Below are 24,157 nucleotides of genomic sequence, written 5' to 3' on the forward strand. Positions count from 1 at the left end.
CTATCAAGGCTCATCCTCAACAAATTAATCAACTAATAAAGGAATGCCACGTATAGTTAACTACAGCAAGTATGTAATTCGTTGGGGGTAAACAATGCTTCAAGTTATGCTGAAACCAGACCTACATATCCTGCAAATAAAGCCAGCACACAAGAAACAACATATGCGCCAGCTACAATAATTGGTTCTTCAACTCCAGATAGCTCGAGATGGTGGTGGAATGGTGCCATCCTGAATAGGCGCCGCCCATCTCCCCGCAAGCGTTTGGTGGCTCTGAAGAAAGATACCTAAGATGACATGAGGACTTCGTTACAAACTCGAGAAAATTGCACCATCGTCACCTTTCGCTTTTCGGATCCAGCATGTGCTAACAATTGTCATTGACATTAAAGGATAAGTGCGCACCTGAATGCGAGTGTATTTGAGTGCATCTGAATATAAACCCCAGTATGCAGAGCTCTATGCAGGGGCACATTATGCAATTCAATTTAGATATTACACTTGTGGATTAATATTTTTCAGGCAGTTTAGGTGGTCTTTATGTATTTATAGATCGAAATAGCAATTTTAAGGACTTTCAGAGCTAAAAGGCTGCATTTGCTCAACTCAATAAATATCTGGCTTCTACATATTTTACCATTGCATTCTTTCTGTTCATTGTATGCCTCTGCTGGTCACTTCGCAGCAGAAAACATTATGCAGCCACAAATAGAATTTTTCTTATAGTGGGCATGGCAAGTTGCTGAGCTTGAAATGGAGAAATAACAAATGATAAATGAGATAATAAACCTAGTCAACTGAGAGAAAAAGAGAAGGGGATATATAACAATAAAAGGATGAAAACTATAACCATAGGCTGAAACCACATTTGTGGTGCTCAAGAATCCCAAAAAAAATAAAAAATGAGAAAGGGCCATAGAGAGTTAACAAAGCAAACAAAAATTTCAAAGTTGAAGAAACATCCAAGTATTCTTGTTACTGGAAGAAGGACTAGTAAAAAAACAAGTTTATACATAGTACCTGCATTACAACCGAGGCTGCCTCCAGTACAAAGATCCCAGATGAAATGAACAATGGAAGAAACATTCCTGTACAAGAAGCCATTGCAGCTAGAGCTCCACCTAGAGCCAAGGAACCTGTATCACCCATAAATACAGAAGCCTTGAATCGGTTATGTGAAAGAAAACCAATGCAAGCTCCTGCCATTGATGCTCCAAATACAGCAAGATCTGACAATATCATACAGGAGTAATGTTAGACAACTGATTTAAGATATTTAAAATTATATTTTTTTCTTGAAATAATATATTCAATTTTCTACCTAATCAAATTGAAGCCTTTGGATTCTAAAATGTCTCTTAAGTTTAGTATTCACATCTTCTTTTGCCTCATCCACCAAAACATCATCTACATATGCTATACGCTAAAGCATTTTTCTTGGTTGCACTTAGTGAGTTCATCCACCACTGGGCAAAATTAAGTTTGAACATAATTAAATTACATCAAAGCATATGGCAGAGGTGGTGCCTCAGAAAATTGCACAAGAGGGATGATAGAGAAAACAATAACAATCCTACTTTGCTATTCCTGTCTCAATAGGAGACTTTGCATCCATCCAACATCATCACCACCTCATACTTGAGATGAAAGAGAGAATAGAGCAATCAATCCAACAACCCTTAAATAAGCTATCTGTGGCCCACAACACAAGTCCATTATTTCAGGTCAACTTTTACTGAAACCAGAAACCTTTGCAATAACATAAATGAAGTGACAACTATTATACTTTGGGTTTTATAGTGAAGACACTCTGCAAACTAATGATCTACAGACAAGAAAATACCCAAAATATCCAAAAATTTAAAAGGAATACGTCAAAATCCACCTAATTGCCTCAGACAATTCTTAACAACATATGGGAAAAAGGACAAAGTCCTCTACTTGTGCCCTTTTCTTTTTCTATTTTCTGATAGATAACAGGAATCAAACCTAAGTTTTTTATTGGCAGAATGCAGATACAGCAAGTAAGAAATGTTTTTGTAGCAAACAACTGCACAGCATAATCAATTTTGACTTTGATACCGTCAGAGACTTGTATTCATATATATAGTCCATTGGCAGAATTCATATAACATGACTTTCTTGGTGTTGGTAATTTTCTATATGAAAGAAAAAGATTCCTATTTTTCTACCACAATAAGTTCTTTCAAAATGAATCACACAAACAAAAATCTGATTTCAATGAACTTTACATTCTATCAAATGATTTACCATATTTTAGTTCAAAATGACATCTCATTAAGATAAAGATTACTATCTAATGTTCAACCACAAATGTAGATCGTGTAGGGGCCCCAAATAGCTGATGAAAAAGACATCCATATTCAAGCAGGCACAATTCATTAGAGAGCATCTTTGGAAAAATTGATTATATGACAAGCTCTAATCTGCGTAATCATCCCTAGAGTTCCACATTTTTTCATTGTCCAGGTCAAATAGCTGGATGAAACACCTTAAGCCACATTGCATCAATCTAATAGTGATAATAACTGCTCCGGAACAAGAATAAAATTGAAAAACTTACCTTCTCAAAGTTCTTAACTTAAATGCTGATCAGATTCTTGTTCTCTTGTTTATAGTGTTTGTAAATTCTATAAATGTAATTTAGTAGAGATAGGATTCAATGATATACATTAATAATTCAACACACTGAGAAAAACAACAGAAATAAGTTTCTCAAATTTAATAGCTCTGATGTTACATAGATACCTCAACATCCAATGAAGTAAAATTTCAAGATTTTAACATCCATACTAACCAGAACATATTGGAAGCACCGCAATTGACATTCCTACAAAGGCCAATGCAGCAGTCCCTCCCGCCAACCCATCAAGACCATCAGTTAGGTCAACTCCATTTGCCATGGAAACAAAACAGAATGAAGTCAAAAAAAGATAAAATTTTCCCAGGCAAATAAGGCCCATTGGGGCAGGTAGAGGAACCAACATTTTCCTGCATTGCAAATTAAAACTTGAATGTGAGCAAAAAAACTCAGCAGATGTTTTAAACAGTTTTTGCATGGATTCAAGTATTAAAGTAATAGGAAATCTGTTCACATCCAATTTCCATATTTCATGTAACCAACTTAAAACAGTGATGGGTGGAGAACACTTCGCAATTGCATTCAATTGACATACACATTAGCCATAGTTTTACTTCAGAAAAGTCTTGTCAAAATATCAGATCCTTGTAGAATAAGTTCTTGTTTACTTCTAGATCAACTTCAAATTGCTTTAGGGAAACAAAATGACAGATCCAAGAACCATAAATTCATTAATCATATTGAATTTAACTATATGTGTATTGAATGCATTATTATGAATTCAATAAAATACAGTACTTTGATCTTATTAAGTTTTGTCCATGAAAACGTAAAGGACTAACCACAAACTAATAATAAAGAATAATTGATTGAAGCTGCCTCTTTAACGAAATAAGAAACCACTAGACTACAAGAACTGTTATTTATTTATTTAATTTTTTTTTTTGGGGGGGGGTGGTGGGGGTGGGGTGGGGGTGCGGGGAGTGGCTTAGGGTCAGTCATCCAAACTGGCATCCCCAAAAGTAATATATCAATCAAGTAAGGATTTTGAGGAAGCCATACATGCAAGTGCTAGCATCAGTTTGACAAACACTAGAAGCATGCAAGCAAGGATTATTCTGCATAATTAGATGATGAAATTTACCAGGCATAGAAACAGAGAAGATTGAGAAGAATAGAAGCACCCAGTCTCCCTACATACACTTTTTCTCCTTGTTTGGGCCCCTGTTTCGATTATAAGTAGGCTAGAGAAACTTCAAAGAGACTTCCTTTGTGGTGGGCTAGCCAACAAATTTAAATCCCACCTTGTGAGCTGAGATAAAGCCTTATGTTTCACACAGAGGCAGGGGCCTGGGCAATAGAAGGTTGAGTGTGTTCAATCAAGCCTTGCTTGGTGTCATGACCACGAGAATTAGAAAGATATTTTCTTATTTTTATTTCTAGTTGTTATATATATTTATTTAGTGTTTATTTACAGTTAGGTTCTAGGAATTACAGTTATGGAGTAGTGGGGAGGTAGTGGAGTGATTTAAGAGCAATTATTGCTAATGGAGGATATGGTAACTGCCACAAATAACTGCTGGTTAGCCTTTTATATAAACCTATAACGCCACAGTGTAGATCAGAATATGAGTTATCAACAATTTATAGAATTCTCTCATATCCCCCTATTGTTCTCTCCGATCTCCCCCTCAATTCTACCAGATTTCTCCACCATTGCTCCTTATTTTCCCTCTACTTTTTATCAGTCTCCCTAATTTCAGTTTGTCCCCCCCCTCAATTCTTGCTATTTCTCCTCAATTTCCAATTCTACCTTCAAAGAAAACATCAATTTAGGACTAAGGTCCTGACATTTGGTATCAGAGTAGCAGTTTTTCGACCTCAAATCTAGATTTTTTTTTTTTTTTATTTTCTCCATGGCTAAAGGTTGCCAGACGCTTGGAGCTTCTATTGATAGATTTGAAAGGAAATTAGATGCACTCATGATCTTAATGGCAAAAAGGTATTGGGTTAGTCTTTTAGCAGAATTACTTTCTAGGGAGTATTCTGATTCTAGTATTCAACAAAATAGGTCCAATTCTGTGATAGTTGGAGAACCACTCTAGATAGGAAATGACTTGATTCCTAGAACTCCGCAAGTCAACTTGCAGGAGGATTTTTTGTGAAAGGAGGAGCAAGAAGTTCTAGAAGACAATGAGTGTCCATGGGAAGAAGATGAACAACTGGCCAAAGCCATACAAGGGTTCAAGGTATGTGCGGGCTGCAATCAACCAATTTGCGATGAGGAGTTTTCTATGCTAGGGACTGATTCTTATCATAAGACTTGCTATATGGAGCTCCATCACCCAAAATGTGATGTCAGCAAGCATTTCTTACCAACAAATGCTGCAGGGTTAATTGAATATAGAGAGCATCCTATTTGGGTCCAGAAGTACTGCTCTTTTCATGAATTCAATGGGACTTGTTAGCCTAGATCTCACCCTTTTATATGATCACTTAATCACTCAAACTCACCCAACGAACTCTCTCTAATTTGCAATGAATAGAAATCAGAATACAATCAAGAAGCCAATCAAGAACCGCACACAACACACAAGAATTATCCTGGTTCGGTCTCAATAAAAGACCTACATCCAGATTGGCTTTGCCCCTGCTTTCTCCACTATCTTGAATACTGATACAAGATTATATGTGCACTAAAACCTCAACTCTCACCTAGCCCATAAACCTGGAAGCTATATAGAGTTGCATACAAGAAAGATATTCACTCTTCCTCTTAGTACAATCTCGCCCCAAGACAGCTTGTAAACCCACAATAGAAAGCACACCCAAAGCCTACCTCTCGACCCCTATTTATAAGCCATAGAGGGCAGGAGAACTACCTGACCGATTGCCCAAACCGACAGTTATAACAACTCGGTCAGACCTGACTTCTAGAAGACATAACCGAAAATACAACATAATATTTTCCCTCACATTACAAGCCCTAATCTAGTACAAATGTATCCTAACAAATTCTCCACCCATTTGACTTGATTAGGCCGTCTCCCAATTCCTTCAATCTTCAGATTCTTGCCTGTCCTAATCGAAGTATCTTCAAACAATGCTGAAGCTTGGTTGCTGGAACTGATTTTGTGAATATATCTGCTGCATTATTTTCACCTGCCACTTTAGATAAGAAAACAGATTTATTCTCAATCATTTCCCTTATAAAATGAAGTCTTACATCTATGTGTTTTGTCTTTTCATGGTGTGCCTGATATTTAGATAAATGTATGGCGCTTTGACTATCACATAACAGGGTTGCCTTAACATCTAAACCTAGGAGTTCACTTACTAATCCATTAAGCCACATAGCCTCTTTAAAGGCTTCCGAAAGAGCTATGTATTTTGTCTCGGTTGTGGATAATGCTACTACATGTTGGAGGCTTGATTTCCAACTAATTGTAGAGTTCCATAATCTAAATACCCAACTAGATGTGGACCTCCTCTTGTCTATATCTGTAGCATAGTCTGCATCTGAATAACCTAGAATACTAGGTTGAACTCCTATGATATCTTAGCACCATCATATGTTAGGACATGACTTAGGGTTCCAGCTAACTATTTGAACATCCATTTAACTGCATTCCAGTGAACTTTCCCTAGATTGGCCATAAACCGGCTCACAACACTCATAGGATGAGCTAAATCTGGTCGAGTACATACCATACTATACATTAAGCTTCCAACCGCACTAGAGTATGGAATATGACTCATTTCCTTTCTTTCTTCCTCATTATTAGGGGATTGGACTGAGGACAACTTAAAATGTGGTGCAAAAGGCACGTCAACTACCTTTGCATTTAGCATCTTAAACTTGGATAAAACCTTGGCTAAATAGGACTTTTGAGATAGGTGCATCTTCCTATGTTGAGTGTCGCTAGAAATTTCTATTCCTAGAATTTTACTAGCTTCACCTAACTCTTTCATTTCAAATTCAGCTTTTAATCTTTGCTTTAGAAGCTGGATTTCTTGATGGGATTGACTTGCAATGAGCATGTCATCCACATATAATAGTAAATACACTGAAATGTTAGGAGTAACATGTTTATAGCACACATAACTATCATAGGAACTTCTTGAATACCCTTGGCTAACCATTACCAAGTCAAATTTGCGGTACCATTGCCTTGGGGACTGCTTAAGTCCATGGGGACTTAGAGGAGAAGATTCTATGAGAGTTCGTTGGGTGAGTTTGAGTGATTAAGTGATCATATAAAAGGATGAGATCTAGGCTAACAACTTGGTATCAGACCCGACTTCTATAAGACATAACTAAAAATACAACATAATATTTTCCCTCACATTACAAGCCCTAATCTAGTACAAATGTATCCTAACAGGACTCCCTATTGTTGCAGCTATGATCGAATGGAACCTAGGGAAACAAGATTTGTTGCCCTAGAAGATGGTCGAAAGTTTTGCCTAGAGCGTATCGACTTGGCCATAATGGAAACTCATGAAAGTCAGCCCCTTCATTCTGATCTGCACGAAATTCATGAAGAAATTGAAGTGGAAGAAGGGATGGTAGAAGAAAAAGATGCTGCAGGGATTGGATGAAGGTATAGCTAGTGACCATGATTTCTTGGGGACAAGAAATCTTTTAAGGGGGAGAAAATGTCACGACCCTAAGAATAGGAAGATATTTTCTTATTTTTATTTTCAGTTGTTATATATATATTTATTTAATGTTTATTTACAGTTAGGTTCTAAGAATTACAGTTATGAAGTAGTGAGGAGGTAGTGGAGTGATTTAGGAGCAGTTATTGGTAGTGGAGGATATAGTAACTGCCACAAATAACTACTGGTTAGCCTTATATATAAACTTGTAACCCCATAGTGTAGATTAGGTTATGAGTTATCAAGAATATATTGAATTCTCTCATTTCCCCCTATTGTTCTCTCCTATTTTCCTCTCATTTCTCCCGGTTTTCCCTTTTCTTTTTGTTAGTCTCCCTAATTTTAGTCTATACCCCCCTCAATTCTTGCTATTTCTCCCTCAACTTCTAGTTCTACATCCAAAGAAAACATCAATTAGGACTAAGGTCCTGACATTGTAATGGCTGTGGGCTAGCCAACAGTTGCCTGTGAAGAAAGGTGGTGGAAAGTATGGGCATGCAAGACCAGATTGGCACATGAGGAAGATCAAACCTTACTGGCTCAGGCTTTGGAAAGTTATTGCGAAAATGTGGGGGGAGTATTCTAAAGTATCTGCCTTAGGCTAAGAGAAGGGACAAGAGTTCGGTTTTCCAGATAACAAGTGCTGTTAACTTTTCACTTGGGAGTTATTTCCTAAATATTGTTCCATGTCTAGGTTAAAGAGGGGTTCATTAATGAGTGTTCCTTCATTTCTTCTACTGGTGTAGTGTAGTCCTCTTGCTTTAGTCAGTACTGGAAAATTGAGTTTGTGACTTTCTTAATACATACTAGTTTGATGATTCGAAGTTAGAAAGAAAGAAACGCGGCCAAAGATAAAGGAAGGAGGCGTGTGTTGTAGAAAACAGATGGATAATTCTAAGTATTTAAAAGTTAAAGTTAAATCTACTCCTAAAAGTTGGGAGATAGGTCCCCTAGTTTTCAGGGGATAAAGAACCTAAATTCTCTCTTAATTTATAGGAGAAAAGTTAAGGGTGTATTATGTATAAATTTCTCATACGTTTCTATACAAATTAATCAAGCCTTTTGATTATTTTTTGGCTTGTTTCATGGTGTCAGAGCCACCCTTATGATCATAACCAGCCTTTGTTCGTTCTTTAACATTTGTTTGTTTCACCCATGGCCGACGCCCAACCTAATCCTACTCTAACAGAAGCTTCAGCTACCAGCTCTCCGAGCACTCTCCCTCCTTCTCCTCTCAGCAAAATTTTCCCACAGTCCCCATTGATAATCACCAATTACTCAACATAAGTTAAATTGGAGTAATTTCAGAGAGTAGTTCCAATCAGTGATGTTGGTGATTAAAGGGAAGGGTAAGGCAGGATATTTAACAGGGTCTATCCCTACTCCACCAACAATTGCAGCCACCTATGGTGTATGGGAGGCAGAGAACTCAACCATTATGGCATGGTTGATAAACTCTATGAAGCCTAGAATTGGCAAGACTTATCTCGTCTACAAAACAACAAAGAGATCTAGGATTCAGTCCAGGAGATGTACTCAAACCTAGAAAATTCATCCCAATGCTTTGAAATTAGGTCAGTCATAAGATCTACCAAACAAGGTAATCTAAGTGTTACTGAATATTTTAATATTTTAGTAAAGTTGTGGCATGAAATGGACCTATTTCATACTATTAGTTGGGAATCTCCTACAAATAGTCATAAATACAATACAGTAAGATGGTAGAAAAGGATCAGATTTTTGATTTCTTATATGGGCTTGACATTGATTTGGATGAGGTCAGGGGAAGGATTTTGGGTTCAAAACCCTTACCAGTCCTCAAAGAAGTTTTTCCAGAAATCAGGAGGGAAGAAAGCAGGTGTAAAGTCATGCTGCAACAAACTGATCTTATTATAAACCAACAAAACTCAACACTAACCACTGCTAGATAGGGGGAGATCTTTCCAAGAAATCAAGGAAAGGAAAAATTGTGGTGCAATCATTATTAGAAACCATACCACACAAAGGAGACATACTGGAAAATCCATGAAAAACTAGGTAATTGAAAGCCAAGAATCAGAAAGGAAATACCAAGATCAACATATCTTGCTGAAATTTCTACAGAACCTAAAACCGGTACCAATCTGAATCTTTCTGAGGAACAAATTCAGGCCTTGTATAGGCTACTCAATCAAGGTATTGCTACTCAGCCCACAGCACTTGTAGCATTACAAGGTAACACTCTATTCCACTCCTCAATTTCAAAAAGACTTCCTAAGAATGTGTAGGTTGTAGACACAGGTGCATCTGACCATATGGCAAGTTCTGAAACCCTAATGACTGACTATATATATTGCAAATTACCCATTAACATCTCTATGCCCAATGGTACAACATCCCCTGCTTTGGGTTTTGGAACAATGTGTGTACCACCATTGAGGCTGAAATTTGTCCTACATGTGCTAGGGTTAAAATGCAATCTTTTATCAGTTAGTAGGGTAACTAGGGATATGAACTGCAGTGTAATTTTCTATCCATCCCATTGCCTGTTTCAGGATCAAGTCTCGAGGAGGATGATTGCAGTGCTAAGGCAATGGGCAATTTTTACTATCTGGAAAGGGGTCCTCCTAATTGTCCTACAAATAAGGCAGTTATAAATGTAACTTCCAATACCAAAGTCTTGTTATGGCACAAACGTTTAGGACATCCTAGTTTTCCTTATCTCAAATCTTTGTATCTTAAAATTTTTATCAATAAAGAGCACAATTTTTCGTGTGAACCATGCACTTTTGCTAAACAACCTAGATCTCATCATCCTATTCAATCTTATAAACCTTCAAAACCCTTCCATATGATACATAGTGATATTTGGGGTCCTTCTAAACACCCTAATATCACTGGCTCTAGATGGTTCATAACATTTATCGATGACAACTCTAGAGCCTGTTAGGTCTATCTAATGAAGGAAAAATCAAAAGCTAGCAACATTTTCAAAAGATTCTATATATTCATTTTGAATATGTTTCAAACTTCTATTCACATCCTTCAGACTAATAATGGCCGAGAGTATTTTTCTAATGATTTCACTAACTACTTGGTTGAATATGGAATAGTTCATCAAAGCTCATGTCCTTACACACCCCAACAAAATGGGGTGGTTGAGAGAAAAAATAGACATCTCTTAGAAGTGGCATGATCTATGATATTTACTTCTAATGTTCATCATTTCTATTGGGGGAGGCTGTTCTCACATCTGCTTATTTAATCAATTGTCTTCCCCCTAAAACCTTGAAGTTCCAAACTCCTCTTAGCATTCTGTGTGATATATACCGCCATGCTCCCTATCTCTCTTCTCCTGACCCTAAAGTCTTCAGGTGTACTGCATATATTCACAACAATAGCCTATCATGGACAAAGTTAGATCCCAAGGCCCAAAAATGCATCTTTATTGGGTATTCACCTTCTCAAAAGAGGTACAAATGCTATTGCCCTACAACCAAATTTTTTTTTGTCTCTACTGATGTTACTTTTTATGAGGACCCACCATTCTATCAATCCAATAGTTCTCAAGAGGTGCCTATTAACCCCAACTTGGATCCTATCCTTTCCTTTCCTCACCTTGATCCTCCACCGCCAGTATGTTTTCAAGGGGGAGCATCTTCATCTTCTACACCTAACAACACATTGGAAAATCCTATTCCTCCTATTCCTTCTCGTTCTAATATTCCTATTACCTCTAAATAATCTAAAATAGCAGTGTATGTTCCCCACTATCCTCCACATTCAGAGCCAAATAACCCTTTGCTTGTTTATTCCAGATGTCCTAAAGGCCACCCGGAACCTCAACAAAGTCACCCATCTATTTTAAAGGCCAGTCCATCAAATGATACCACTGCTACCAGGGAAGATGATATGAACTGGGCCATTCTCATTGCTCTACGAAAAGGGGTAAGATCATGTGTTAAGTACCCTATTACTAACCATTTGACTTACGCACAACTATCTCCTCAATTCAGAGGATTTGTTGAAAATATTGACAACACCGAAATACCAAGGGGATATTCAAAGTGCCATGAGTAATCCTAAGTGGAAGGCTGTGGTTATGTAGGAAATGAATGCCCTAGTGGGGAATAATACATGGGATGCTGTGAAACTGCCCCCAACCAAGAAGGTGGTAGGATGTAAGTGGGTCTTTACCGTGAAATATAATGCCGATGTTAGTGTAAAGAGGTATAAAGCAAGATTGATAGCCCAAGGGTTTACTCAAACCTATAGGATTGATTATGAGGAGCCTTTTGCTCTTGTTGCTAAGTTGAATTCTATTAGAGTCCTATTATCTCTTACTGTTAATTTAGAGTAGCCTCTATTTCAATTTGACATTAAAAATGATTTTCTTAATGGCGATTTGGATGAGGAAATCTATATGAAGATCCCCTCAAGATTTGAACAGAAAGCTGACAGTAGGAGTGTGTGCAAACTCAAGAAGTTCTTATGTGGTTTAAAGTAGTCTCCAAGGGCATGGTTCAGAAAATTCAACATCACTCTAAGCCGATTAGGGTATAAACAAGGACAAGCTGACCATACCTTGTTTATAAAATCCACTGAAAATGTAAAAAGAGTTATTCTAATCGTCTATGTTGATGATATTATTGTAACAGGGGATGATATGTAAGAAATTGACAACCTAAAGAAACAATTGAGGGCTGATTTTGAGGTGAAAGACCTAGGAAACATGAAATATTTTCTAGGAATGGAGGTGGCTCGAAGCAAAAAAGCCTATTCATTTCACAAAGGAAGTATACACTCGATCTATTGAAAGATACAGGGATGTTGGCATGCAAACTAGCAGGTATTCCCCTAGAGAAAGGCTGGAAGTCAGAAGAAAAGGAAGGTAATACTCCTGTAGAAAAAGAGAGGTATCAAAGGCTGGTTGGGAGATTGATTTATTTGTCACTTACTAGGCTAGACATTTCCTATGCTGTAAGTGTGGTTAGTCAGTACATGCATTCTCCTACTAAAAAATATATGAATGTTGTGTTTCATGTTCTAAGATATCTAAAAGGGACATCTAGCTAAGATCTAATGTTCCAGAAAACTAATGAAAGGGGAATTGAAGGGTTTGTGGATGCAGATTGGGCTGGATCACGTGAGGACAACAAGTCAACATCTGGTTATTGCACCAAGCAGTGGAGAAATGTGGTTACATGGAGGAGTAAGAAGCAATCGGTGGTTGTTTACAGCAGTGCTGAAGCTGAATTCTGAGCCATAGCTCAAGGAATGTATGAGGTGATATGGCTAGAAAGGATAATGGAAGATTTGATGATACCTTTATCTCAACCAATAAAGGTATATAGTGATAGTAAATCAACTATCAGCATTATGAAGAATTTGGTTCAGTATGACCGAATGAAACATGTGAGAATAGATAGAAGTTTTATAAAAAGAAATATTAAGGAAGGAAGGATTAGTTTATCCTATATTCCTACCACAAATCAAGTTGTTGATGTGTTCACAAAAGCTATGGCCAGACCGGGGTTTGAATCATTGGTTGGCAAGCTGGGAATGACTTGTATCTATTCTCTAGCTTAAGGGGGATTGTTGAATGATTCGAAGTTAGAAAGGAAGAAACGTGGCCAAAGATAAAGGAAAGAGGCATGTGTAGTAGAAAACAGATGGATAATTCTAAGTGTTTAAAAGTTAAAAGTCAAATCTACTCCTAAAAGTTAGGAGATAGGTCCCCTAGTTCAGGGGATAAAGAACCTAAATTCTCTCCTAATTTATAGGAGAAAAGTTAGGGTGTATTATGTATAAATTTCTCATACGTTTCTATACAAACTAATCAAGCCTTTTGATTGTTTTTTGGCTTGTTTCAATACTCAATGACTACCCCTTGACTAGTCAAACAAAACATAGATGAGTCCAATGCCCATTACAAAGGGGAAATTTAATATTTGTTCCTTCCAGGACCAGTGTTGTTACAAGCGCGCGTAGGTGCAAAGCCCCTCAAGGTGCAGCCATCTCGCCTTGCCATGTCCAGGCGAGGTGAGATCCAGCCAGGCGCGCCTAGGCCCTTCAGGCGTGCCTCCCTCAGGCGCGCATGCCCAGCTGAAAAATCATGTTTTATTTTCTAAACATTTCTGTTAAAACTTAAAGAGAGAAAATAAAAAAATATAATATTGAAAAGTCAACAAAACTCAAAAATATGATGTTCCAGCTCATCTAATTTCTAGAAGGCCAAGAGACTACACCTCCAAGGCTCCAAAACTCTCTTACGCAGCATTATTTTCTCTCCACAACACAGCAACTGCAACTCCTCAAGTTCTTCTCCAGTTGTGATTGAGCTGCTTCTGCTTCTCCAGGCCAAGGTAACATATCGACAATCCTTTCTTCTTCTTCTTCTTCTTCTTCTTCTTCTTACGCTGCTGGCAGTTGCTAGCCTGCTTCTTCTTCGGCAATCCTTGTTGCTTCTTCTTCTTCTTCTTCTTATTACGCGGCTGCTTCTTAATCTTACGTTGCTTTGCTGCTATCCTTCTTCTTCTTCTTCTTACATGGCTGCTTCTTACGTTGCTGCTATCCTCCTACTCCTTCTTCTCCTGCTATCCTTCTTCTTCTTCTTCTTATACAGCTGCTTCTTACGTTGCTGCTATCCTCCTACTCCTTCTTCTCCTGCTATCCTTCTTCTTCTTCTTACGCTACTGCTATTGCTAGCCTGCTTCTTTTTCTTCTTCTTCTTTCTTACGCTGCTAATACTTCTTCTTCATCTTCTTCTTACGCTACTACTATTGCTAGCCCGCTTCTTTTTCTTCTTCTGCTTCTTCTTCTTCTTTTTTACGTTGTTGCTGCTACTGCTACTTCTTCTTCTTCTTCTTCTTCTCTTCCTCTGCTTCTTCTTCTTCTTTTTTACGCTGCTTGCTGCTGCTTCTTCTTCTTCAGTTATTTTTTTGTTTAATCTTTATTTGTTGATGCCTACTGCTGTTTCTTCTTTTTCGTTTTTCTTTTAACATTTTTTGGCATAATTTAGCCTTAGTCTTTACAAATTTTCAAGTATACTCATATAAAACTGCTGCAACTGCAGCATTTAAAAATAGAATAGAGGTTTTAATCCTTAATCGAATCCTATGCTTGATTAGAAATAGAATAGAAGTTTGATCTCTACTACTTCCCTGGATTTCTTCTTTACCCTCCCTGAAATTTTTTCTCTTCTCCTCCAATCTTCTTGTTGTCATGCATCAGTTCTCCATTCCAGAAAATCCCACCGCTAATTAGAATTCTTTTTCAATCCCTCCCTTCCTTGGTTGAAATTCAGCCACTTATTGATCCATGCTTCTTTTCAGAATTTTTTTACAATGTTTTTTCAAATTTATGACTCCTTGCTTATGATGATTATGGCAGATATCCTAATCCTAATGGCATCTGATTCAAATGCTCCTAGTGGCTCCTCTGGCAGTGGGAGAAAACATCCAGCATGGAAATATAACACACTGCCAGATCCAAAGGACATAAACTGTTTAAAATGTAATTTTTGTGGAAAAATAACGAAAGGAGGGGTTTACCGAGCTAAACAACACCTTGTTGGAGGGTATAGGAATGCCAAAGTTTGTCCAAAATGTCCTTCACATGTTAAAGAAGAAATTAGAGAGTATATGTCGAAAAAGCTAGAAGAGAAGAACAATAGTGATGTTATACCAGATTTTGACGACATTGATACCCTTGGAGATGTTGATGATGATGAAGTGGTTTTTGAAAGAGGTGTTAAAAGGCCTATGTCTTCAAGTTCAAGTCAAGGTTTAACAATGCAACAAAAAAAGCAAAGGATGAAAGGGCCTTTGGATTTGCTTTTGCCTCCGAAACTTAAAGTGAGCACTGGGAAGCAAACAACAATGGAGACCATGTCAATAAAGAACTGAGGGAGAATGCTTGCGTTTGGTTTTCTAGATGGATGTATGAAGCCGGCTTGTCTTTCAATGCAGTCAAGTATCCAAGTTTTAAGCCAATGATTGAGGCTATTGGTCGAGCTGGTCTAGGCACGAAACCTCCTAGTTATCATGAGGTGAGAGTTCCTTATCTTAAGAAAGAGTTGGTACGCACAAATGAAATTATGAAGAGTCATAAGGAGGATTGGCCTAAATATGGATGTTCCCTTATGTGTGATGGTTGGAAGGATAAGAGAGAGAGATCTTTGCTTAACTTTTTAGTAAATTGTCCAAAGGGAAGCATGTTCATTAGATCCATTGATACTTCCTCATATGCCAAGGATGTTGTTAAAATATTTAAATTACTTGACCAGTTTGTAGAGGAAGTAGGTGAAGCAAATGTGGTTCAAGTTGTGACTGATAATGCCTCGGCTAATGTTTTAGCTGGTAAGTTTGCTATTTTTTAACTTTTACCTTTGAATGATGTTGATGTTGTTAGTTTAATGACAGATTTTTAACTTGTCTTATAGGAGAATTCTTAATGGCTAAGCGAAAGCACTTATATTGGACACCATGTGCTGCCCATTGCTTAGACCTAATGTTAGAAAATATTTTTAAACTTCCTATATTGAAGAAGACTTTTCAAAAAGCATGTGCAGTAAATGGATTCTTGTATAACTCTACACAAGTGTTGAATATGATGAGAATATTCACAAAAAAGAGAGATGTTAAGACCTCGGAAAACAAGATTTGCCACAGCTTTCTTCACCCTTTCAAGACTTCATAAACAAAAAGCCAACTTGAGGAAGATGTTCACTTCAGAAGAGTGGACTAACTCTAAATTTGCAAGAGAAGCACGGGGTAAGCTTGCATGTCAAACAGTGTTACAAGATTCATTTTGGAAAAATGTTCTTTATGCTCTCAAGGTGTCAGGGCCACTTGTCAAGGTGCTTAGAGTGGTAGACAATGAGGATAAGCCTGCTATGCCTTATATTTATGAGGCTATGGATAGGGCAAAAGAAGCCATTGCAAAATCTTTTGATGATGAAATGAAATACAAGCAAATATTTGAAATTATTGATGGGAGGTGGAATATTCAATTGCATCGTCCTCTACATGCAACCGGATATTACTTGAATCCAGAATTTCTTTATTCAAATGCAAGCATTGGAGAAAATCAAGAGATTATTGATGGGTTGTATCAAACCATAGAGAGGTTGGTTCCCACTGCAGAGGTGCAAGACAAAATTTCTAAAGAGCTAAGCTTGTATAAAAATGCTGAAGGGATATTTGGAAAACAAATATGCATAAGAGGAAAGAATCAATTGGCACCAGGTAATATGGTTTTTTAATTAATAATCTAAGTAAGTCTAATCATTAGTCTACAACTAGCAATTTTCAATTACTGATTATGTCATTATGGTATATTTTTTCCTAGTTGAATGGTGGTCTCAATTTGGTACTGCAACCCCTAATTTGCAAAAGTTTGCCATCAAGATATGTAGCCTCACTTATAGCTCTTCAGGTTGTGAAAGGAATTGGAGTGTCTTTGAGCATGTAAGGGTGTTTTTTCTTATTCTTAATATTCACCACTAAAGGTGTATAATTTCTTATTTCTTTAACTTACTGATTCTAATTTAATTATGACAGCTTCATAAAAAAAAGAGAAATCGATTGGAGCAACAACGTCTCAATGATTTGGTATTTGTTAAGTATAATAGAGCTTTGAGACGTCGTTTCAGTTTGCGTAAGTCAATTGATCCAATTTCTTTAGATGAAGTTGATGAAAGTAATGAGTGGTTGCTTGGGGCAATTGATAAATTTGGAGAGTCAGATGATGAGCTGGTACATGAAGATCATGATTTGACATGGGCTGATGTTGCTATGGCATCTGGTGTTGAAGAAGCTAATCACTCAACTAGATCAAAAGCGACTTCAACTTCAAATTTGACAAGGGGGAGGGGGACAAGGGCATCAACTTCAAATGCTCCAATGGATCTTGACGAGGAAGAAGAAGATAGAGAGGGAGATGATGTAGAAGAAGATATTGGAGATGATAGTTCTGATGATGAAAATATGGATACATTTGATCTTGATGATGAGGATGATTTCTAGTTATTATGTATATCTAGTTAATCCTAATTAAAATTTAGCCATTTAGGACCTATTAATGGTTTAAGGTTGATCATTTAACTTTTCCTTTTAAGTTGATTGTTGACTTAAAGTCTTAAAACTAACATTTTTTGGTGGGTTTTGCTTAAGTTTAATGACATTTTTAGTACTATTTTGTTGGCTTTTAATTATATATGTCAAACACTAATTTTGTTTTTTATTTGTGGTGTTTAAATGTTGATTCCTTTTTCTGATTTGTTGAAATATGATGGGATTTAATTTGCTGAAATTTACAGGTATGTCATGAAGTATGCTTATGTTGTGATTTATTTAATATATGTTGAATTCTTGAATTTTTTGATAACATAAATGTTGATATGTGATTAGGATCTATTTTATTACTTATTATTCAATTAAGAAGTATATTTTTCTTTCTTCTTAGTTAGCATGCGCCTTGCACTTGCCAGGCGCGTGCCTTGCCTTGCGCCTTGCGCCTCAGGCTCCAAGACCCTCTGCGCCTTAGTGCGCCTTGGGTCTTTAACAACATTATCCAGGACACTGTCCTCAACAAAGAGAGAAATAATCATCCTTATAAAGCTACCTACAACATGTTTGTTTCTCTCAATGTTGCCTTCTTTGTTTGAATAATTACCCTAGATGCTATCCTTGCTTCGGATAACCTGAGGAAGTGCAAGCAAGTAGTCACTAATTAATGCATCATCTACTACAGAAGCAGCAAGTTCATGGACCATCTCTTCCTCTATGGTTCATCCAAAGAGGTGTGAAGCTGTGCTTATATGATTTTGAGTGTGTAGAGAGTAATGCCAGCCTTCATGCTGGAGTTTTTATGTGCTTGGAGGCAGAGTTTTGCATTAGCTAGTCAACATATAGAGAGTTCTATTTTCTTTTTAAGGATTGCATTCATTCTTCTCTTTTCATTTGGTTGGGTATCCATTTTGCATGGAGATACTAAATGGCATGGAGGCCAAAGGCAACAACGCATGGAGGGTTGGGGTTGTTCCATTTGAAGAAATGTGGTACACATACCCACACTATTCACACAATACTCCTCCAAATAGGCAAACCACAAAAGCCAAGTCAATTTCTGAAGCCAAAGACTAAGAGAGAGAAAACATTGATAAGGGAACACCATCCATGACTATATCAAACCTCTACTTTCACGCTCACACAAACACACACACACACATATGTCATGAACCAAGGGTTCATAACAGGCTGAAATTGACAGTCGAAAGGATCCGATTGAATTAAGGTCAAGAACAGAATGTATGGAGGGAAAATTGAAAAAGAATGGGGAAGAAATTAGAGAGAATTGAGGGAGAGCAGAAGAGAGAAATAAGAGGGAGATTTGAGAGAATTAGAATTTCATTTTATCAATTCATGCCTATCCATCTCCTCCTACAATGGGCCTTTTTATAGGCATAGGTAGCTCCTTAACTAATTTTTAACAGCATCCATGTGCTCCTAACAAACAATCAAATATCTCTTAACAAACTAATATAAGCCTATTACAATATTATCCCTTTATTATATCCCTATCCAATATTATCTTCTAATCCTCCTAAGGACATGACAATGTCCCCGCCTTGAAACATGTCTTGTCCCCAAGACATGCCAAACCTTCATAGCTTCCATTATGCTCCCTTTTTTCCTTTTCTTCCACAGCTTAGATGGAGAAATTTTGAAGATATCCTTCACTGCCAATGGAATGATCTCAGGTGACTTTTGCTCTCCATGCATGGTATGAGTCTTCCCACTGCTAGTAACACCATAAGCAAACATTGTACCATTAATTCCTTGCATGGCACCACTTACAACCTGCTGGACTGCAACATCAATTCCGGTCTTGAATCCTCCCTTCAACAAGGGTGACAAAAATTCTAATCGGCCAACTGTAGCAACAACGAACATAATGGAATGAGACTTGTTCTTTCTAGCCAAACTCTCGACAGCAACATGGTGACACCATTTAGGATCAGCGAGACTTCCTCCTGCTGGTGCTGTCTTCACCTTATCATTAGCTAAGGAATCCTCAATATTATCCAAAACCATAGGCAATGGAACCTTATCATTAGGAATACCACCACCCATTCCCTTTCTTATAGAATTCTGATCTTGGACACCCTCCAATCCTTCAGTCCCTGCAGTAGTCAACAAAGGTAACGAATTGGCCTTGGCTTCCTTGGTCACTTCATCAAATGCTTCCCCATTTTCCTCCTTCGACTGCTCCACTCCGAAGAATTCCTCCTTGTTAAAACTTCTATAATAATCATCAAAGTATTCCACCAGAAAGTTGTAATGATACTTCTTAATAAGAATCATTGCCAATTCTTATAGCTTCTCGCGGAACATTCGACTGAATTCCTTGCACTCTTCATGTATTACAGTTCTTGTTTCCTTGTCAACTTGGTTGATCCCCTTCTCCTGTTCCCTGTTGCTGCCAACTGAAAATGCAGCCTTCTTTGGCTGCCATTGAGGCTCCATTCCAGCTACAAGTGAAGCATTCCGCTTCATGTATGCACTCTCCCCCCTAGCTTCACGAGTAGGACACCTTACTGAAATGCAGCACTATTCCGCTACAATTGAGGCTTCTCTCTTGCTTGAAAATTAACCACTGAAAATGCAACATCATTCGGCTGCAATTGAGACCCCTTTTGTTTCATGTGTGCCCTGCTTCCCATGGTCGACATCTCACGGACATGACACTTGGAAGACCAATACATACCGCTCTTCTTCAAATAAGTTAACCAAAATTCAAAGCCAAAATTAACCTTTGTTTCCCTTTGCTCACAGTATAGAATTTCGATTGGAATCCACCGCCTGAAATTATTGCTCCATTATGATCTACCTCAATGAAGTCGGATCGAAATTACCGCAAAGAGTGCCGCAAGTCACAGCCCAGAATCACCCATCCAAATTCGCCTTCAAAAATCCACTCCCAGCTGCGAACCTTGCTGGAATCAGATACCGAAATGGCTGGGCTTCTTAGCCGAGACCCAAACCTATTCCCACTTCACATCGTCCCTCCTCGTCGGAATTGGAACCTTCATCTCCTCAATCCAAATCGATCAACTGAGCCCCTGCACTGTTCGCTATCTACTTGCGAGGAATCGCCTGACAGCAATCATCATCAGTAAGCAGAATCGGAAGTCCAGAACCGTTCGTCCGGACTGCTGGACTCACCTCAAATCCTTCCTTTGGTGCTACCTACTCACTAGTCGCGATTGATAATGGTTGCGACACCTTCCTCGTTCGCGTCGCCAACTACAATGGAACTCTTGTACCAACCTTCTGTTCTGGTAGCGAGTCTCCTGGCCCTTTGCGTTAACACCAGCGGACTCGCTATCAGCTCGGTACTTCTGCACCCGACGTCCAACATCATTGTCTCTGTTGCTGCTGGCTAGAATCGACTCTGCTCACGATTGTTACGGATTCAACAATCGCCTCCCGTTGACTCCTTCTCACCCAATCACCGACCACAGGCTGGAGGACCACCGCACTCCTTGAGTTCACCTTGATCAACAAGTCCTCGGGATCCAATTATGATCAAGGTAGTGAAAGTAAAGCAAGATCGCTACGGGGCAAGCAGCGTAGTTCAAAATTTTGAACCTTACCCCGATCCCGGCGATTGGATCAACGTCGAAATTAAACAATCACATACATAATAAAATAAATCTAACCTTTAGATTTTGAGTCGTTTGCGGATTTGAGCCGTCCAAGTGTCCGGCCTCTAACTTGTGATACGCGGCGCGCGTCCGTTGGCGAGGAGAGCGGAATGGGAGTGCTAGCTCCTTCTCCTAACAAGGCTTATGAATGGACGGGAAAATAATTGATTTTCAACTCTTGAAAACCAACAAAATAAGAGGCATCATTTGGGCATCCCATAAAGGGCTATTTATAATGAAGCAACCTCCTAGGGTTTTTCCAAACCCTAGGGGACATGGATTGGGCTAGCCCATTAATCCTAGTCCAACTAGAAATTAAAGTGGCCCAAATTCATTTATAAATATGTGGCCCAAATCTAATTCAAGCCCAAATAATTAATATTTAATATTTGGCCCAAATCTTATTTAGCCCAAATATAATATTTATTATTTAATATTTGACCCAAATCTAATTTAGCTCAAATATTTAATTTAATTTAATATTTGGCCCAAATACTTTATTTGGCCCAAGCATTAAATTAAGCCCAAATTATTAAATTAGAAACTTCTTTCTAATTTAATCATTAAGTTAGAAACTACTTTCTAATTTAATCAATTGCTATTTTAGGAAACTTTTTCCTTTATGACGACCCCTCGTCATATCGACGTCATTTCGTCTGTTTGTTCTTTTCCCGTGAGAACCTACGACGGCACAACTTCTTGCCGAAGTGTCCCACTTAACCATACGTCCGCTTTCCTAGTTTAAGCCAGGGACCGTGCCTATTGCGTATGACTCATTAGGCTTCCGAATATGTTGGCAATGTGCCGGTACGAACACATAAGACAAGATTGGCCTCTAGCAAGACGTCATGCCTACCCAATTATTCAGAAGGATTCATAATCCGCAAATAACCTTTCACGACCATGGTTACCGTGTAATACGATCCTCTCGTCAATGTATCATATGTGATCTCAAGTTGGCAATGTGTTGCTTGATTATGATTCACATAAGTATTTCTTCGGTTATCCGGATATCTTCACTTAATAGAAAGTGAATCAATAACTCCTTATTGATCTCTTTCACCATGGCCATGGATTTAAAGTGAATATCCACCGAAGGCGCCTTAGATACATCATCCTCTATCAAGGGACAGACGAGTCCCATCTTGATTATGCACCCATCTCCATAAGCCTCACGATATGTCCAACGATCGCCCACGTGCAGCCTTTATCTAGGCCCATCGAAACGATGTCAAAGCATACCGGTCTTCTTATGAGATGACCGTGACAACCTCAGGTCCAAGGATTAGTTACACCCATCTCGTATGAGAATACCATCAACATATAACCAAAATGGATTCTCATGGCGAGTCATGTCCAGTGACATGTTCTCCAACATTGGTCACCTATGTACTCGTCTAGGCATCCCCATGCCTATGGGTGTGAGACCCCCATTGCTATCACATAGCAAAAACATAGCACATACAAGTCTTACCGCAATTGTCAATGTCCATTCTTGACATTGCTATGACTTGGGACGTTTAATGATGTCTAGAAACTGTGATGCATCATCTCACATCTTTATAGATTATTCACAGTATACATCATATGGACTTCTATCTAGTTTCATTCGGTTATTACAATAATAACAAGAAACTAATAGAATGACTTCTTGTGAATTTGAATAACTCTTTATTCAAATAATAACATGATTACAATTGTCAGTGTACAACATGCCCAATTTGATTGGGTCTAGAGCACCTACACTAACAGGTAGGCTCCGATCGCACCACTGAAATGGTTCAACTCCGTCGCCCAGTCAATTCTGTGTTGTTTCTGGAATCGCCTTCTGCAACTGGTTCCTTTCTGCCACCAATCGCTGGTCAGCTTCGACACCTATAGTAGATTGGTGTTCGTCGCGGCTCTCCTTCAGATCCGAGTTGACACTCACCCCCTCGCCTATCGGAATCGATTGCGAGATTCAACCAGGAATCTACTGGTTGTTTCTCTGTTGCGAATCAACAGTTAATCGGAATAGTCAGAGTTACATTGGAAGAAGAAACTGATGGCTAAGGGACTACTCCAAGAGTCGCCTCAACCTCGTTTTCTTGTCTGCACACTCTAATTATCGCCTAGACCACCTTTCGCTAGAAATCACTTCCAATTTCGAGGATCCGATGCTTCGGATGGCAGTCGTCGATATCCATCTAACCTTAATCAGTAACGAAAACTGCCGAGGAACGATGCTCTGATACCATTTGTCATGAATCTAGGGTTCATAACAAGCTGAAATTGGCAATCAAAAGGATCCGATTGAATTAAGGTCAAGAACAAAATGTATGGAGGGAGAGCAAAAGAGAGAAATGAGAGAGAGATTTGAGAGAATTAGAATTTCATTTCATCAATTCATGCCTATCCATCTCCTCCTACAATGGGCCTTTTTATAGGCATAGGTAGCTCCTTAACTAATTTTTAACAGCACCCATGTGTTCCTAACAAACAACCAAATATCTCCTAACAAACTAATATAAGCCTATTACAATATTACCCCTTTATTATATCCCTATCCAATATTATCCTTATAATTCTCCTAGGGACATGACAACATACTTGAACCTACAACAGCAGCATCAAATTGCAGTTGCTGCCTCCTTTAAATATCTAACCTTTCATAACACAAAAGCTTTTTCCTCGCTATATTAATATATGTATATCCACAAATAGGGCTAATCCCACTGTTGAAATTCCATTAAGCCGTGCATATGCATATTGAGATATTTATAAAAATAAATGTGCAAAAATATATAATTATACATACACAAATGCAGTTGAATATGATTAATGTTGATGTAGCTGGGTAGTAGCCACCTCCCCCCGCCGCCCCCCCCCAAAAAAATGTAAAAGATCAGTTCAATTGCAAAACAGAATAGATCATAAAAGATGGAATTCTCTTTAAATTTTTGACATAAGAATAGATATGATAGTTACCATCAGAAAAATGTTGAGCAAATTAGTTACAAGATGGTATACATGCTGTAGGGCGATGATATCTTCGTGGCATCCAACCAAAATGAAAACAATGATCCAACAGCTAACTGCATAGGCACATAACTTGAGATGTTATCAACCATCATTTATTGAAGCAAGGAATCAGAGGCAGATGAAAAATATAATAAGTAGGAAGAAACCAGCTATACCTCCAAAAGCATCCTCATTTTTGCAGA

General features: G+C 38.2%; 1 protein-coding gene across 6 annotated transcripts in view; it reads right to left on the reverse strand.

Moving 5' to 3' along the window:
- The window catches only part of LOC127793026 (phospho-N-acetylmuramoyl-pentapeptide-transferase homolog), a 27,984-nt gene continuing 3,827 nt past the window's right edge, over positions 1 to 24,157 (reverse strand). For 3 of the 6 annotated variants that reach the window (XM_052323767.1, XM_052323771.1, XM_052323772.1), the window contains exons 5-9: positions 24,131 to 24,156; positions 23,964 to 24,028; positions 2,819 to 3,012; positions 1,021 to 1,229; positions 1 to 287 (exon numbers count right to left, since the gene is read on the reverse strand). In XM_052323767.1, the coding sequence (XP_052179727.1) occupies positions 105 to 287; positions 1,021 to 1,229; positions 2,819 to 3,012; positions 23,964 to 24,028; positions 24,131 to 24,156 (677 nt within the window). In that variant the 3' untranslated portion in view covers positions 1 to 104. Of the gene's footprint in view, positions 406 to 1,020; positions 1,230 to 2,818; positions 3,013 to 23,963; positions 24,029 to 24,130; position 24,157 lie in introns of all 6 variants that reach the window. The other 3 variants (XM_052323769.1, XM_052323770.1, XM_052323768.1) reach the window with 3 other exon arrangements.

The sequence above is a fragment of the Diospyros lotus genome, unplaced genomic scaffold (genome assembly GCF_014633365.1).
Source record: "Diospyros lotus cultivar Yz01 unplaced genomic scaffold, ASM1463336v1 superscaf1, whole genome shotgun sequence".
Taxonomy (NCBI): Eukaryota; Viridiplantae; Streptophyta; class Magnoliopsida; order Ericales; family Ebenaceae; genus Diospyros; species Diospyros lotus.